The 19,526-nt window shown below is 42.3% G+C and overlaps 2 protein-coding genes across 2 annotated transcripts in view; one reads left to right on the top strand and one right to left on the bottom strand.

Annotated features, from left to right (window-relative positions):
* Nucleotides 1-3,544, bottom strand: part of LOC105559404 — a 50,275-nt gene extending 46,731 nt beyond the window's left edge. The window contains exon 1 of the mRNA XM_012007662.1: nucleotides 2,957-3,544. The gene's annotated coding sequence lies outside the window, so the exon portion shown is untranslated. The remainder of the gene's footprint in view (nucleotides 1-2,956) is intronic.
* LOC105559405 overlaps nucleotides 1-19,526 on the top strand; it is a 104,169-nt gene that overhangs the window by 2,476 nt on the left and 82,167 nt on the right. The window contains exon 2 of the mRNA XM_012007663.1: nucleotides 1,833-1,885. Within this exon, the coding sequence (XP_011863053.1) occupies nucleotides 1,833-1,885 (53 nt within the window). The remainder of the gene's footprint in view (nucleotides 1-1,832; nucleotides 1,886-19,526) is intronic.

Here is a 19,526-nt window from a genome sequence, read left to right on the forward strand (position 1 = left end):
TTATTAACTTAAATTAAAAAATAATAAACAAATTAACACGTGCATTTCTTTAATTTAAGTATTTATTTGTGGGCAACTAGATATTCTGGGAAGATTATTAAGCATACGACACTGAGTTGCGCGAGATTGTTTGCGCAGGGGATCGTTGAACTTGGCTCCTGATAAAGAATCGATCATCGCTAAAAAGAGTCGTGTGAGATCCGTCGAGATAATAACAGCTTGTTTTCTTTACGCGAGTCTAGCTTTGACCACTGTTCGTGCCATCTGGCAGGAAGTGATAACGACTGTGACTTTCCGGGAGGATATATGACATAGACATAGTATATCTAGACTGCTGGTTCTCTCAAATTTCAGGAGTGGGGGTAGAGCTCACGTAGAAAAGGATGCACTCTGTTTCGTGTCTGTGCGTTCTCTCTCGCACACGCGAAAAGAGGGGATAAGGGGAAGCAGTTACTAACCTGTACGACAGATAGTTAGGTTAAAGGGAACGATGAATGCCACACGTGCCGCAATAACACAACAAAGCGATTAGTGTAATTAATGAAGTAAATACAGTTCGATTATGCGCGTTCTTTCATTAGTTACAATTACAAAAAAGTACAATGTACAATGTACAATGTACTGCAAAGTACAATCAATCAGCATATATATGTAGCTTGCGCGTTCTTCGTTCTCTTTAACCCACTTCAATTATACTATACGTACAGGTTAGTAACTGCTTCCCCTTATCCCCTCTTTTCGCGTGTGCGAGAGAGAACGCACAGACACGAAACAGAGTGCATCCTTTTCTACGTGAGCTCTACCCCCACTCCGCCAACCAGCAGTCTAGATATACTATGTCTATGATATATGACACTATATATTCTAGCCATATCCAGACTAATTATTAAAGATAATTTTGTGAATCATTGATTTGCTTATGTTTCAAAGACTACTCGTATTTTTCGTTTTCCATATCCTCCCACACATTAAATATAAAACAGTAGATAATTTTAAATTAAAAAAAATTTACTTTAATTTTATAAAATGATTACTAAGATATAGGTTTTACAACGAAGAAAATTGGATTTCTTAGTCCCAGTCTACAATAGAGATTTAAACCCTAAGCCTTAAGAAATTGACTAATCACAATCGCGTATTCTACTCGTACTTGACCGTGATTGGTCAATTTCTTAAAGCTTAGGGCTTAAATCCTCTATTGTAGACTGGGACTTATTTGACAAAAGCAATAAATTCACATCTCATGAAATCTTGAGTTAAATGTAGAAAATGTAACGATTTGAATTAATTTATTTAATATAATACACAGATTTACTTGAACTTTGATATTTTTATTTAAATAGATGAAATATTTACTTTAGTAAAAAAATAATTTTAAGTAAATCTGTTTACTTAGTTTAAAAACTTTTGTTGTCAGTGTAAATTTATGATTTATTATAACTCTATAAATTAAATATTTTATACATGCAGCATCGTCAAGGTTACGCTATGCCTCGGCTAACTTTAGCTTCATCCAATTTTTCTACCGGTCCCTCAGTTATTCTGTAGATGGCATTTTGCCAAGGATATGCATTTACTCATCAGGTTATTTGCGTACTTTAAACACGACGCGCTGGTGCACCTTTATGAGATTTTTATCGCGTAAATGTTTCAGTCATCGTAATAACCGAAGTATACTCACGATGTTGACATATATCTAATTGCAATTTCTTCGTTTTACAATACACACTCCTCGAGAACGTTCATTCGCGATCTGCGAACGTTTGTCTTGCGAATTAATTGTCACCTCGTGTAAGAGATAATCGCTAACAAATTTCTTTTTTCTGTTTCAGGTATGTACCTCGACAGCTTTCTTGAACGACTTAGTATACCAGCGCTAAACAAAGTGAGTAATAATATTAGTAATGCTAACACGCAAAAAGGTTGATTTACGTGCAAGTTAGACCATTAAATTGATGGAGCGTGTCGATCTGCACAAAATTTTCAGAATTGAAATATTATTCAAGCAGCTTATTCATTCATTTAACCTTTTCCAGTACGTATCGCGTCCGACTGAGAGATATATTATTTTTTTTTACATTCTAGTTTATATGCAGCGAGCACAAAATGTTGCATTTGACAAGAACATGCTTTCATTGCTATTTCTATACACGAACGTGACGTACATGCATTGCTCAGCACAACTTGCTGCACGCCTGGCTTCGTCGCCCGAAGCGATGTGCATTTTATGCGACGACGCGTATTTTACGGCACTAAAAAAACTATTACGAAACTTTGACGGTAACGACGATTGTATCGTATCGATAACGGCCTTTCCTCGAATACGTCGGACGTATCGTAAATTTCGGAATATCGTTAAGCGTATCCCGGCGCGCGCACTCCCGCTTTGAAGGTTGCGGTCACGATTTTTCGAGCACATACACATTTTGCACGTACAATTGGGTCAGGTATGAAGGCATTGAAACCCCGAAACGGTACCGTCGCGGCACCGCCGCGGCGCACGTTGTTTCTTTCCTTTTTCAAGAGGCAGTAACGAGCCGACGGAACCACTCCGGACCTTGATTCGTTCCGTGGCACTTAAGTAGCGGCTTTAACAGCCCTTAAGACAACGTTCGGTAATCCGTGTGAACGGCCATTACGGCCGTTAAATTGAACAATTGCCGCGACGATGGGATCCCGGTTAAACACCTTCAGTCTCACGCGCCTCTCTTCCCACGCGTTAAACTTAACCGACGGGTATAGCAGCCGAGACTCTTGACATCTCGCGAACCCTTTTTGTTTCTCGTATTTCAGTGTTGACTTAAGGCTTGACGTTCGGCGCTGAACGAAAGCAGGACGTGTGGATATACAATATTATTAAATTAAATTGTTATCGGGAAGGCATTTATAAATCCGTTTTTTTTTCCTTAGATGGCAAAGACGTAACGATAATTTTTTTTAAATGAAAAACTCTCACTTTTGTTGTCCGAAATACATCGACGAATTTGGTCTTGAAGATACGCTGTCACGTCGCGGAAACAATTGGAGGTGTGGTGTAATATACGAAAGAAAAACTCTTTCCTCATGTTTTATTCCATGGTCGACTGGGCGGTCCGTCGTCCGCCCCCCCTCAAGATCGATTGCTAAATACGCGTCACATACGCGGTATACCGATAGGGATGCCGCGATGTATGCTGATCCAGCGTTGAAACGACAATGAATAGAGCGTAACGCGAGTCCCCGAAGACAAACAGTGCGAGGAAGAAAAGGAGTGGACTGGCGCGGCGCGGTGTGATGAGACGCTGCCCTCCTCGTGGTTCCCAGCAAATGAATTCCGCCATGAATATGTATCGGCCGCTCGCATAACTGAATTCATACGGATACGGATCGCGTGGATGTATGTAAGCAACGCTTCGCGACGAACGGAAGCGGTGAACGGGGGATCCTTCTCGGAAACGTGGCGCGCGGGCTCTTTGTCGAACCTCGGAGATTGTCGCCGAGCATCGATCGAGGGAAAGAGGAAAACGGGACGCGGCGTGACTGAATTTTCTACGGCTTCCTTTCTTTGTACTCGGGGCAATTTTGTTTAAATCTGTAATTTGCTAGTCTCTCCCTCCCCCCCCCCCCCCCATTGTTTCAACCGAGACACGTGGTGCGACGCGTGGCATAGTACAAGGACTTGAGCAGAAAGATTGTCGCAATCGATGCCGTCGTAAGACTTGAGGCATTCCACTTTAACGGCCCAAAAACCATTATCTTTAACAAGTTTTTTCACAGTGAATACGCCATACAATGAAATAAATCTTTTGGGGATTTATTAGGGCACTCTTAAATAACACAACAAAATTTTTGTCATAATTTAAACAATTTTTTTTATTAAGCGTTTTCTACACCGTTGTTTAAATTGTGACAAACATTTTTTTGTGTTACTTAAGAGTGCCCTAATAAATCCCGAAAAGATTTATTTTATTGTATGGTGTATTTACTGTGAAAAAAATTGTAAAGATAAGCATAGTTTTTGGGCCGTTAAAATGGAATGACCACTTAAGTCGGTGTCGAAAGTCTACGCATAAAGAATCGTCGTATGTCGCCTCGCGACGCAATGCGAGGGATGCGACATACGTCTACGACAATTCTTAAGTCTTACGACGGAAGCGTAAGCGGTTACGACAATCTTTCTATTCAGGCCCTAAGGCTGGTATTACATTTGTCGTACTACACAGTTGGAAAATTTGTGTTTTCTTGTTAAAAGAAATGCCCGTTAAAATTTTTGTGTTAAATAGTTAACACATTCATGTGTTAATTTAACAGATTGCTCTTATGTTAATTGACCTTAAATGTAAAATTATTAAAATAACTGAAAAGAAATGTTAAAACAACACAATGTGTACTTATTTTGTAATCTTACACAATACACATGTTCTATATTATTAGTAACAAGATTTATCTGTTAAAATTTACAGAATGAAATGTTGATTTTATTCTATATAACATAAGAGAGTGATCTCGGATCATTTGGCTTATTACATCTGGGCCTGGATAGATCAGTTGGAAGAGCACTCGCCTGGCAAGCTGAAGATAGGTTCGAATCCTAGTCCGTTACTTTTCTCACCGAAAAATAAGTGGCGTGTCTTATTGTTAGTGCCTACCTCCCCGAAGATACATTCCTATTTATTATGAAATGTAAAAATTACATTTTTTAAATTCATTTTGTCATTAAAAATATGTTAAGTTTACACAAAATTTATGTTAAATGATTTTGAGATTTGCATTTATTTTGTGTTAAAATATTAACAGACTATTAGTGTGATCCTTTAACATATCCATATTATGTTAAATTAACACAAAAATTTGTGTGGACCGTTTGGGACATGTAATATCTGTTAAATTTAACACAAATTTTTCAACTGTGTACGTGTGTACTCGTCAAAGCTGCACTACCACACATACGATTTTTCTCTCATTGGCTTGACCAAAATAATGGCGGATGGGATCGATGCAAAACCAAACAAATGACGGAGTGGGCCTGCTATGACGTCTGACTCACGGGTTTCTGAACGGTACGCGATATGAATTACAAAATTATTCACATCTCACGTATATTATTTTATGAACTCTCGAATGGACTTTTGCCAAATGAAATGTCTCACGTTCTATCACGTAAACCATATATCAATTACGCGACGGCAATAAACATCGCCGTTAAATTGTCGAAGACTTTCAATCTGTTGAAGTGCAATTAGTATTTTTCCGCAAGTGGATTATCACGAGAAAGACCGGCGCATAAAGGTGATACGTAACACTCGTTTAGTCTAAGTTTATTATCTCGATAATAGGTCTAACAGGTGGTAGGTTTATTAGCCGAATATATCTTTCGTCTTGCGCCTTGCAGAAGTTCTTGACATTTAACGCGCTTACGTAAAGGAGAGTGAGTAACGCATTAGTTTTCATGGTTATGTCCGTCGGCTGACTGATAACTTTCCAGATCGGATTGTAGATCTTGATGCATTTCTGCAACAAATAGAATATCCGGGATTTCGCGGAGATCATTACCGGGCGAATTATGCACGAAATTTACACATCGTAAATTCACGCTCGGCTCAATCCGACGGATTTTTGTCCGTTGGTTGTCGTCGCCATTTTACAGCAAACGATGTAGTATCTCCGAGTCGAAATTTTGGCCCTATGTTGAACCTTTAATTCTATTATACAGTAGGATCTAAGATAGTGAAAGAGGGTGAATTGCAAGTACAAAGTTTACTCCTACTTTAAAACTGATAGTGTCGGAAATGTCTACTTTTGCCAATTTAGCATTAAAGTAGGTCCTTTTAAGTAGGAGCTAAAGTACGTTTTTAAAATTTAAAAACTTCAGTATTTTCTTGACTATATTTGGCATTTTTAATAACACAGAAAATTTATTGCAAAAAGTATCATCACAGCCAGGGTTTGAACCTGGACTTCCCTACACTCAAAAAAAGGAATTACTGCAATAGCCAATTTTTATTGGCTGTATAAAAGTTTTCTGCTGCAACCATTTAATTTTTGAAGCAGTAAATTGCAATGTGAATCTATGATTTCAGATAGACCAATACAACCAACTTTTAAAGCTAGTAAATAATTGGCTGCATTAGGCAATTTCTTAGCTGTGGTAGCGTTACTAAGTAGGTTGATAAGACAGTTGGCCGGGCTAGCCAACTCAAATTTGTCGTGCAAGTCACAACAGCTTGTAGCGAATAGATAGCACTAGTACCACATACTGCCGCGACGTGGCGACCGGCGCGTCTTTCTCGTAAGTAAAAATCGTCCTGTATTAGTATAAAAGGCGAGCCGAAATGATGCGAGAGCGAGTTGTCTGGATCATGGATAGACCTCAATAACCTGAATATACTTTTGATGACTATGTGATTGTACCACAATTTAACAATTAGTTACAAAGTAAATTTTTTAATAGGAAGCCTATTGATACCCCACCCCATATTAAAAACTGTCAGGGCTGCCTGAACCCTACTACTGCTCGGGATAATGGTTGGAGTAGCCAATTTACAAACCGCTGTAAAGTAGGCAGTTGGTTGGAGCAGCAAAGTCATGTATTAACTCCAGCCAAGTTTATAACAGCTTTAAAAATTGGCTACTGCAACCAACAAAAATGCTATGCCATATTTGACTATTTAAATTGGCTGACGCAGCCAGTTCTAGGCTACAGCAGCCAATTCTTTTTTTGAGTGTACACTCTAGCCGAGACGCTCGGCAATTTTTAGCAATATTTTTCGCAATAAATTTTCTGTATTATTAAAAATGCCAGACATGGTCAAGAAAATATTGAAGTTGTTAATTATTGCTGGCGACTTGAAGACTATTCTTATTTTTAGAATTAAAGTTTCAAGGGAGGAGTAAAAAATCTAATGTCATCAAAGTAGGTTATTGCTGGTCGATGTGGGTGTAGAGATCAGCTAGGTGTAAATTATCCTCTAAAGTGTCAAAATAGTACCAAAATTTCGACTCGGGTCTAATCACTGCAGCGGATAAAGTACGAGACGTTTCGCCACGACGGCGAAAGAAAATATCCGTGGAGACATTAACTTTTGAGTGAAGAAAAGCAGTGAATACATATATGAGATATTGCTAAATTATCGCACTTTCTCTTAACCGTATGTTCTAAAGGATAAGACCATTAGAAAGAATGGCAATCATTTTCACGTTGAAAGATCTCGTTAGGCTTAATAGATAATAATACCTTGGTTTCTAATTTTAATTAGATTTTTATGAAAGATGTTCGGCGTTTTATTCGTTATGATATTTAATACTGAAAAGATTTACCATAATGGCAGAGATTGTATTGATCTACGCACTCTGCATAACATTCCATTGCTGCGTCTATTCTCTTGAAAATGAAAGACGGTGGTCCGCCTCCATCGTTTCTGTAGCCAATGAGGATTGGAGAGAGGCGATACTGGCATATAATGATTTGCAACATCATCTATCGAAAGTATCTCATATTTAATGTCATGTAGCGCGGCGCTGCTCGGCGATAAACCAGCGTCACATTATATCTAAGCTATTAATTATCCGTTGAGCTTATTATACTCTGATTGTACAATAAGGAATATCGTACAATTGAAGTACGATCTTTCACTTAATATTTATCTGTCGCGCCGAGCAGCACCGTGAAATTGTTAATATCTCTTAAATTCATGTACCGGGGAAAGTGATAAGAGATAGGACGTGTAATGTACCATAGACGATCGCGCGAACAAAGTGCGGCTCGATATTTCGCGGTTTTCTACTTTACAGCCTCTCCAGCTACGAGAGCGGCAGGCGGAGTAGATGTTGACGACAGTTCCCAAATTGTCAGTTTTGCCATTTGTTCGCGGACGGCGCGGCCGCGCCGGTACGCGAGGACCCTTTCGAGTCAACCTTCGTCGGGGTCGCAGGGTCGACGATGTCGTGTCTCTGTTTTGCAACGCGTAATTACCGACAAGGAGCAGCGGGCACGCCGTGCGGGCCGGGTGCACGGCCGAGCGAGCGCACGCGGCATTAGACGGATTTTTTATGCGAACGCGTAACGAACGGCGTTTTGCATATTCCATGGTGAGCAGCAGCAGCAGCCGCCGCCGCGAGCGCACTATGTGTCTTCGTTCGGATGTTATATACGCTGTACGCTGCCGTTGCTCCTGATGCTGCCTCTGCTGCTGCTGCTGCTGCTGCTTCGTCACGCGCGACGAACTGGAAAGTGATAGTTCGCGGTCTTAAAGATACGGCCGATCGTCGCTTATGATCGGGATGATCGATGCGAAACGCGCGCCCGAACGTGCACGAGGCTCGAGGAATACGCACGTCGTCGCGCTTCGATCGTTCTCTGATTGAAGACGTTAGTGATATACCGTGGAGCGTGGTGAATGGAGCCATTTTTTAAACTCACAGTTTGATACCTTCGCGATCATTTCTTTCCGATCGGTAGCGTATCGCGGATCTTCGTCGCCGTTCCGCGTGGAGCCGTACAAATTTCAATGTGATTCTCTGGAGGAAAGTCCTCTATTACGAGATAGGCTCGTAGGGTTTTCGCCATCCAATTTCACGAGTCTTGTTTCGCAACGATCTAACCATGAATTTTCCACTAAACGGATTTCAGAGGCAACGAATTCATGGTGGAACCAACAGATGATGCCTGTTAATTTAGCGGAAACTCCGTTTTCTCATATTAGGCGCTTATCTCATAATAAACTTTCTACATCCTATTGACGTGGATGCATCCTCATTAATCTCGAGTGGATTTTGTTGTGTCTACATTATTAGATGAATAGATTTATTCAGAGGTGGTTGGTAAATATCTGAGCCGGCGATTATCGGATAAAATAGTTTTGATTTCATATTCTTGTACACTCAAAAAAAAGAATTACTGCAATAGCCAATTTTTATTGGCTGTATAAAAGTTTTCTGCTGCAACCATTTAATTTTTGAAGCAGTAAATTGCAATGTGAATCTATGATTTCAGATAGACCAATACAACCAACTTTTAAAGCTAGTAAGTAATTGGCTGCATTAGGCAATTTCTTAGCTGTGGTAGCGTTACCAAGTAGGTTGATAAGACAGTTGGCCGGGCTAGTCAACTCAAATTTGTCGTGCAAGATAGCACTAGTACCACATATTGCCGCGACGTGGCGACCGCGTTAGTCTTTCTCGTAAGTAAAAATTGTCCCGTATTAGTATAAAAGGCGAGCCGATATGATGCGAGAGCGAATTGTCTGGATCATGGATAAACCTTAATAACCTGAATATACTTTTGATGACTGTGTAATTTAACACAATTTAATGCATTAAGGCATCTTTATTAGGACCCTATCAGAACTCTACTAAAATTTCTGCTCGGGCAGGAGTCAGTTGACTAGAACAACCAACTAATAGCCTATCGTACGGGAATTTTTGGTTGGAGTAGCCAATTTGCAAACCGCTGTAAAGTAGGCAGTTGGTTGGAGCAGCAAATTCATGTATTAACTCCAGCCAAGTTTATAACAGCTTTAAAAATTGGCTGCTGCAACCAACTGAAATGCTATGCCATATTTGACTATTTAAATTGGCTGACGCAGCCAGTTCTTTTTTTGAGTGTACATCGCAAGAGCCGAAGGGACAATCGTTAACGCCGCAATTTCGTCCCGCAGCCAAGCTAGTTTCCGTTACACTCTGAAGCCGCGGTAGCTCCTTCGTGCGGTAGCTACGAGATACTCCTCCTTTTTCGCCGGAATTACTATAGCTTCTGAAAAATGTTGGCGGAAAGTTTCCCCTCGTGCCTGGATGCTGCTGGTGTCTCCACGGCACCGTGGCGATACGACGTTCTCGATGCTCGCCGTGCAGGTAGCCGTTATCGTTTCGTCGAATCACGTAAATCACGTACCGTTGTAAAACGCGGACCAGTTCTTGCGTGCAGGTCCGGAGGGACGCGCGACGTGTGTACACACGTATGTATAGTGTACGTGGCGTGCCACGTCGCCGCGATGAAAACGCCGATGCGGAAACGGGAATCGGCGCCCGTCGGTTCCCGATCTCGGACTCGCCGCGCCGTTGAGAACGGCCCACGTGGACGTCACGTTCCGACCGAACGTGGACGTCATCGATAGTTATATACGGGGCAGGAATGCTCGAATGCTCCATCTCTCGAAATGATTTCTTGCACTATTTCAAATTTATGAAGGAAAAAAAACCTTGACTTTACGGCGATGACCCGATAGCCTGAAAGCTGAAAGTACGGTCGGAGGAAAGGCCCGTGGTCCGCAAGTGCGACAGGGGCAGGCTGTTGTTTTCTTTCTATCGCGGTTGCTTGAATAGAAACACACGTGTCTTTGATGGATTCATAACGTTGTAACTTTCGAAATATCGCGAATTTCTAAATCTACATTTTTACACGGTGATACGTGACAACCTAGTGGAAGTTGAAGATATGTGGAAAGCATTACAATTCAGAACGTATTACTCCCCCCACCTTCCTCCGATGAATGCATTACGCGTTCTCCCGAACGTGTTTTCTCCAGTCTTGAAAGATTTAAGTGGTACCGATGACTCTTACGCGAGTGTCCACGTTTCTCACAATTTCACAATGCCGAGCGTTAATCTACTCTGAGTAATTTGTATCGGACAGCTTAGTCCTACTTTATTCTACCTTATTTTCAATTTTACTTCTATTCTTTCTAAAGCTTAATCTACAACGTGCTTTCTGCATCTAGAAACATTCTATTTTATATAAAGAAATGACAACGCTTAAAAAAATTTGTCGTACAATGTACGTTGTCGACAAATTATACAACGTATAATATACAATTTATCAACTTGCGCAAATTTTTTAAACGTCCCGTCGAAATTTTGCTACTATTTTGACACTTTTAAAGATAATTTGCACCTACTTAGCTGATCTACACATCTACATAGGCCAGCAATAACCTACTTTGATGACATTATATTTTTTTACTCCATTGAATCTTCAATTTAAAAAATTTACTTTAGCTCCTAGTTAAAAGGACCTACTTTAATGCTAAATTGGCAAAGGTAGAAATTTCCGACACTATCGGTTTTAAAGTAGGAGTAAATTTTGTACTTGCAGTTCGACCTCTTTTACTGCCTTAGGTCCTACTGTATAATACAATAGAATTAAAGGTTCACCATAGGACAAAAATTTCGACTCGGGGTATTTATTGACTACAAATTAGAATGTTTCTAGACACAAAGAGCACATTATAGATCAGGTTTAAGCCACTTGAATACAAGTTACATTTAAATATTGGAATTATTATACAGTGATATTGCGGTAAAGATGTTTGCACTAAATGTACAGTGTTCTACAGTATATCTTGGTAGAATTATCGCGAGTGCTCGAAATTTGCGATACACGTAATCCGCACTTTTAATCTGCGCAAATCTCAAGCTTCATTTTGTTCTAACGATAATATATGACAACGTAAACTTCTCGCGATACATGAAAAAAAAGCTCAAGTGAAATTTGTGTCAATGGATTAAAACATGGAACCGGGCGACTTTAATATATTGCTATCTAATCTCTTATTTCTAACTTATTCGCTTGAAAAGTATGGATTTATTATATTCAGCTGGGAGTTCTTGGACCGGTTTTGCCTGCGTCAACCAATTCGATATTAACATCTCGAAGAGTTTCCCACGGATATGTTTGTCGGATGAATATAGGTCTGTTAGATTGTACTTATAGTTCCGCGAGTATTATATTTTCTCAATAAACTTACCGTATTTGAATAGCTACTGAACTAACGGCGTAGACGATACGACGATAAAAACGATTTCCGAAGCTTTCTCTGTGCGCAGTAGCGGCGCCAGATTGCCAAGGATTTATATTCTTTTGTCGTCGTGATAGATAAAAATTAATTCTAGAGCGTCTGCATTCTCGTAAGAATCGTCGAAAAGAATCTAGTGCCATTTTTCTCGATTTCGTATATTCTCGATGCTCTCGCTTTCAAAGTACCCGAGTCGAAATTTTGGCCCTATGAACCTTCAAGTAAAAGAGGTCGAACTGCAAGTACAAAATTTACTCTTGCTTAAAAACTGATAGTGTCGGAAATTTCTACTTTTTCCAATTTAGCATTAAAGTAGATCCTTTTAAGTAGGAGCTAAAGTACATTTTTAGAATTAAAGATTCAAGGGAGGAGTAAAATATAATGTCATCAAAGTGGGTTATTGCTGGTCTATGTAGGTGTATAGGTCAGCTAAATAGGTGTAAATTATCTCGAAATAGTACCAAAATTTTGACTGGGGTAACGCGACTTTTTATGAATATTTAACAAGATATTCGCATCTGTGGCGTTTATCAGGCGACAATTAAAAAATGGATGGTATATTTTTGTAATATACATTGCTCTTTGCAGAGGAACTGGACTCGCGCGTTTTCGTCGAACGTGCTAATTAATGGTGTCGATGCGTTGAGACGAACCGATCGGCCGATTCGAATTGTTCATTTGGCGGACCCCGGCAAGTGCAATACGTTACCGGGTTATGTGTCGCGCGGCGGCTGTGGGCGTGTCTGGTGCACTCGGAATCGTGAAGTACTTTCGAACTTGTCCGGTACGTGATCCTGGCCGAGTCCGGCTCGGTCTTAAATACGTGTCCACGTTTTCGCTTTTGCGCTTAAGCCCTGTCACGATCCGCGGGATAACGGCAGACATCGAACACGCCAGCCGATACGGTGTCACCTCGCGGTGGTCGATAATGAATCTCGGGGATTGAGATTGGTCACGTAGTCATATATGCGCGCGTAGTGGATATCGATTTTGAAAATTGCGACGATAATGTCGCCCGACAGCCGTGTCACCGCGCGCGATTTCTCCGAGGAATTGATCCCCCGCTCGGGCCTCCTCGAGTTACCGTGGGATTGAAAATCCACTTGCGTACATCTCCTCCTTTGCCTTCCTACGTGAGTTTACCGATAAAAGGTCCTGTTTCGAGGGATACTTTATGTTATTTCGGTAACGTTGAGATATCGGCACTCGGTCGCTGATATCAAGTTACTCACGGCATCGATATTTCACCTCTGATAATTAGGCATTGATACTGCGCGAGAAGGCATCGAGGGTCTCGAAATATTTTACGTAAGATCGTTATTCTCTAAATTATTCTGGGACTCGGAGATTTTTATATTCGAGGATTAACGTGCTCATTAAATATGTCTATTTCCGTGTAGTCGGAAGGTAACACGACGAACAAAGTGAGAGGTCGTGAGAATTTTACCACGCGAGCATTTAGACAATTCCACGTAACAAGAAATATTGGAGATTTGATAAAAATACATGTCGTTGGTAGTATGAATGTAGCCTAACGTTGGTTCTGCAGGGGCCTTAGACCGTGACCAGCGCGACGCGCGCGGGGCTCGTCACACGATCGCACGCTTCCCGATCTTGCCGATCCCCACTGTTGATCCTGTCTTCGTTCCTCACCGTGTAAACGCTCCTTGGATCCCCCCTGTATATATATGTACGTATACGCGAGAGCCACGAGGCCATAGAACTATTATGGGATCGTCACGCCGATAGCGCAGTTGCATCGTCCTCCACGTCTCTCTTCCTTTGCCATTCGCTTCCTCGTCGATCGTCGCCGTTGTCGTTACCGATCGTCGTCATCGCCGTCCAAGCAATGTCACCGCTCCATGACTCCGCTGCACCAGTTTCCCTGACCGATTTCGAAGCACCACGACCTCCCTTGCTCGCACGAAAGAGGAAGAGAGAAAGGCTCTCGAGTCGGATCCGTGAGAATCACGAGAAAACGGTACACGAGAACAGGATACGGGATACGATCGGCCGTGAATATTTTCGTAGATCGTTAGAGGCTCTGATCTGGGTTTGGTCTCTCTCTCTCTCTCTCTCCCCCTCCCCCTCCCCTCCCCCCCTCTCTCTCTCGCGTAGCGCGCCGTTCAATTTCTAATTAGGTCCAGACAATGGGAAGTATGCACGGCGACACTACCGTGCGCGAGTGGAAATGTTTCCGCGATCTCTTTTCGACCGCCGAACACGGGTGCTCATATAATGCAACATCCGCGAGACGCGAAGTCGCCGCGCGTGGTTACGACGCGGGGAGAGAAGGCGTTCGGAATCGGCAGGGAGAGATCGGCGCTACTCCTCCGTCCGTCGATTACCTCTGAGCATCGGCCGCGGGAACGCTTTTTGTGGGAAGCAGTAAGCAGCAGGAACTTTCTTACAAGAAGTGAGATTGCATTGGGTGTGCCCGATCCTCTCCGCGTCGTGCTGCAACCTTTACGTGATGCGCCGGTCGTAGAAACGAGACGGTCGCGTATAACGCGGCGATGGCGGCGGCGACGGCGGCGGCGACGGTTTTCCACTACCATTTCTCGTTCAGGATCTCTTGTTCCCTTGGACGTTCGATGTGGTGTCCTTTCCTCATAAGACATTCATATATTCGAACGATCGCGAAGCGTTCCACGGCTTCTCGGAAGACTGGCATTAGAAACCGGCCACGAGGACCTACCGAAGAGCCGAGCGCCTCTCCCCGCCTCTCCCCCTTCCTCTCTCGCAACTCCGGTCCCTCGGAGGCTGTGTTTATCTCACCCGGGATCCCACGCTGGCTAGGTGCCTTTCGTCCTTTGACCCTCCTCTCCGCCCCGCGAGAAGGTGAGGAATCGTCTCTAGGACCGGTAGCCGCAGGCGCACCGCGCGATCGAAATCAGGATGTGTGGGAGGCGAGAGATTTATCGCGATTTGATCATTTTTTTTTCGGCAACGCCCCCCCCCCCCTCCCCCTCCCCGGGATCGCAGTAAATATAGTTTCGCCATTACAATTTTCATGAAAGCACTAATTGACGAAATTATTACCTGCACGAGAATCGTTTTCTATGCATAAAAGATATTATATTATCTAAGTTTATGAAAAATCTCATTGAAATATCTTGTTTTATGTAACACAACATTTTTTACTTTTCATTTACTAAACTTTCATATACTAAAATTTGACTTTTTACTTAATACATTCATGAAAAGTGGAGTAATACTAAACTTTTGTTTTAAATAAACTAAAATAATCAATATTGATTGCTCTACGTATTAAAATTTAAACTTAATATAGAGAAAACTTATAGTATTTCTAACAAAACTGTTTTGTTCCCCCCAACAAAATAATTTTGTGTCTTCAACAAAACAGTTTAGTTGAAGTAAGTTACAATTTCCTTCACATTACCGGTCAAATGGCCCCAAATTGAAGAGTAAAGTCTATGCCAACAAGCCTACCACCATCCAGCAACTCAAAGACGAAATTTCACGCCACATTGAAGAGATTCAGGAGCAGTTGTGTCGAGATGTGATAGCAAATTTCGATAAGCGGATTGACGTGTGCCGCCGGAGCCGTGGCGAACATTTGGCGGACATTATCTTCCATACTTAATTGTAATGGCCTACCAAACATGTTCTATTAAAGAAATTTTCATTTTTGTTCACCACCGATTTTTAATTCACGTTTAACATCATTCCTTCTTATTGAAACACCCTTTATAAAGGATTTCATATAATAAAGTGTCATATTAAGAATTCCATCAGTCATTAAATTAAACGGACATATGAGAAATCCGTTTTAATATTGAATATCTGTTATAAAATAGAACGGAAATACAATTGTCCTTTATACATAAAACGGATATGTTGTGCAGTGTAGACACGAAAATATCATCGTTAGATTTATTGCGACAAATATTACCACGTTCCTGAGTGGTCGAATTGGCGAGACTCCCGCCTGGAGCGTAGGGAGGTCCAGGAGTTGAAACCCTGGCTAGGCAGGTAATATTTTTTCGCAATAAATTTCTCTAATTTCAATTTGCCAGTTGTACCGTTTATTAATGTTCCTACATTGATTTTTATCTATTGCTTATATTATCACATATATTATATAGATCTCTGAAAATGTTCCGCGTAATTGAACAAACGTTTTGAGTAAATTCTTGCAGTAATACAATACATTACTCTGTTGCAATTAAAATTCCACGGGATGATAATAGCACGAGCATATTCGTACAGATCAATTAGCTGTCGATCAAGCGAGCCATTGAATTCTCCATAACGTGAGCATGCGTGTGCCTAAGGTGATTATGAGGAAGCTCGTTGGAATTCAATGTTGCACTTAACATCGCCGTAACACCTGCGGTTGATTGACCAGTAAATAAGCGGGACAGGATTGCCATTCGTTAAATTGGCTTTGAAAGGATGCATAAACAATAGACTCGCTACCCTCGTATCTCGCACACTTTCATCGCGTATCTGACGCGGTGTAAGTTAACGATGCCAATTACAATTGCAATTATGGGACTGCTAGATACGCGCTCCTTTGTTATTTATATATCGTAGGTCAGCGTAATATAGAGTGAAAAGGAAAAAATTGTTATCAGACCCGGCACTATTGTTAGTTAGCAGTCAATTAAATATTAAGTTCTTTAATGTCCAAGTCAGATCTGGGATTATGTGTATACAACAAAACAAAGAAATTGGTTATTTGACAAACATATATTATAATGTAATCTCTTGTGTTATCTCGGGAGAATACGAAACTCTTCTCTGGGAAAATATATATCTATCGTTATAATTTTAATTTGAAACTGGCGGTAGAGAATTTCTCCGAAGGAAGATTAATAATTCGACAACCGCGTATATTCATTAAAGTGATCAAGGCTCGGCTTATGTGAGAAAAGAGAAAGAATAAATCGCCGTGGAAACTGATCGTGTTGAATTTAATCGCGTAATCAATCGCGATCGAATCAATTTGACGCGATTTTCGTCGCGCGTCGGCAAACCGGCGTTGCCTCACCAGAAGAGAGAGACGGTCGTCGCGTAATTTTCGTAAATCTTTCCGAGTAGTCCCTTGACTGCTTCCTTATTGATCAGTCATTATCGAGATAGTATAATTTTACATTCGCGCGAGGGGAGACAGTCATTAGAGTACGCCTGCTGTTAGCGGCTTGTCATGAGGCTTTAGTGCGCGATAAGATCAGCAGGCACGATAGAATAGAATAGAATTTACGACGTGTTCTACGTGGAAGACAGACAAGTCTTCTCGGAGCATTGCATAAAGAGAAATATGTACTTCGCAGAGTAAAAAAAAATAATAATACGCAAGAGAATATAAATTAGCGAAAATTGACGTGTAAACGAATGCTATTTATATATAACGTAGGATTTAAGATTGATGTACGTGATAAGGATAGAATGGTTTAATGAACTAGGCGAGTGGATAATCAATAACTTAATCCGATAGTAACGAGGTATCCGAAGTGAACTGTTATACGCGCGCTTTTCGCTTTCGTGAAAAGCGAGCGGCGCGGCAAGGCACGGCCGTGATCTAAACTTTGAACTCGGCCTTTAAACGGCACAATAAGAGCGATGCTTGTTATTGATTGTCACGGGAACCTACGGGGCTCTGCGCCGTGGAGAAATAAAGCGCGATCGGACGCGTCGTGTTTAATGTCACCTGGCGCGGCACTCGATCGGCCAATAAAGATGCGATAGGGGAATCTCGGTGAAAGCGGTCTGTGTCTCTCGTGTGTACGTAGCCTGGCCGCCGCAGGGGTCCGCGAATGAATATCGACGAGAAAATGAGGGAAGCGAGCGGAGCGAGTCGCGCGGAATAATTCCCAGCGCGCACGAGGTGTCCAGCACCGGCTCTCGTAAACCCACCAACAGCTGAGTTTGCACGTGTCAAAGATGCCGATCGCGAGCAGCGAAATGTTGTCCGGCAAAAGCCGCTGATTTATACGATAATTATTAATCGCACCGGGATTATATTTCATTGACGTTATTCGGCTCGAGTTGTAGCCTAATTATTTATTCCTTTATACGAGCGAGGTTAAAAGGAGGCAAGTGAAAAGGGAAAAGAAGACCGAAGCTGCGCACCGTTCGCATTATAACATTTTCTAAAACTTGATTTCATCGAGTCGCACTGGCCCGTCAGTGAATAAAGTTTGACGACTGTCTTTTTTTTCCCCCCCAACGCTTTTGGTAGACTTAATTGCGCGCAATTGATCGTTTCCGGAGAAAGCGCGTTGCAAAGAAACACTGTTGAAAAAATAACAACCTTTGACTCTCAGATTTAATAGTTTCTCGCTGGCTCCTTGATTTTATTCTAGCTGGCAGTTTGCACGTGCGCATGAGTTGCGTATTATTAATGTATTCCTCGTGTATGCGTGTACCTGCTACTTGACTAGAATGCCCGACAATGGATCCTATTAGCTTTGGACGCCCTAGTACCTGAAAACATCTCGGGTTTCGTATGTAAATATATTTGCATGCAACCGTATTATAAATGTAAAGGGGCGTACGTGTCGGGAAAGTGGTCCGCTACAGGGACAAGTTTTTCGAAGTGCGCGCGATCGATTAAGGTGTCGAGGAAGGAGCTTGTATAACACTCGGTCGCGCGTATTTCGCGGACCGGCAACGGACAGGCGGAAAAAGTGTCGCCGCCCACGTGAAATTCCGTAATCCAAGAACGTTTGTGAAAGTATAGCGGGATTGTTCGGATCGTGCCGCGTGAGTCGCGAGAGGACATACCGTCGGCTCGCGGCTTCGACCTCTCGGATAGCGCGTTGTCCAATTGGCGGACGGCGAGAAACGTAAATTTACGAAGGCCGATGGCCGTAAATCCTCAACGGACGGGGTCCGCCCGTTAGCTCGTCGGATATACGAGTTTTATCGTCGGCTCTCGCGCGTGTCCCGGCTCGTGTAATTAAGCCAGGCCGCTACTTTACGTAACGCCGTGGTTTATCACTTGTCTACGGATGATCGATCGTGTCACGGGAGCGATCTCTAAGCGACATCGATGCCGGCGCGCGGAATCACGGGGGATCGGCGTTTCCGCGAACGGCGGCGCGAATTAGCGCGTCGACGCATCTACGACGCGATAAAACGACGGCCGATTCTGACAAAACGGCACCCGCGACGCGACCGATTACGTCTGGCTCCGGGCGCCACGGCGCAATCAATTTGTAAACGAGCGGCGATGGGTCCAAGTAGTCCACGGCACGGCAAAAAGAGCGGATCCCCCTCGGCGCGCGACTCATCGCGGAGGCGGCAAAAACGGGCCCGTATTTCTACGGTTCATTACTCCGACTGTCGCGGCGTCTCGGTCCCAGACGAGGTATCGCTCCATACATATTGCATGACTCTTTCCCGACGTTGAATCGGTAGGAAGTATCGGGAGAGTTGCGTCAGCGTTTCTTGCCGCGATTCCGTAGGATTGAACATCCCAGCGCGAAATTATTACCATTTTTCAATACCTTGACTCCGAGCGCGACGTTGAAGCAGGGGATTGAGTTATCTTGGATTAAAGTAGTAGTCCATTTTTGCGTTTCCATTGCAACTGAATTATATTGACAGAAAGAATTTTTTAACAATCTACAAACATTTACTTATTTCTTACGAAAATATTAATAATTTGATACGCGTACTTGTTCGAGTTTTGCTCTGATAAGCCAGCACGCGATACTATTTTTCCGGCTGGATCGCTTACGGGAACCAATAAGGATGCAGAGTTTTAGATCAGTTAAGTCTTAAGGC

Source organism: Vollenhovia emeryi, unplaced genomic scaffold, assembly GCF_000949405.1.
Source record: "Vollenhovia emeryi isolate VEMERY1.0 unplaced genomic scaffold, V.emery_V1.0 DF939275.1, whole genome shotgun sequence".
NCBI lineage: Eukaryota > Metazoa > Arthropoda > Insecta > Hymenoptera > Formicidae > Vollenhovia > Vollenhovia emeryi.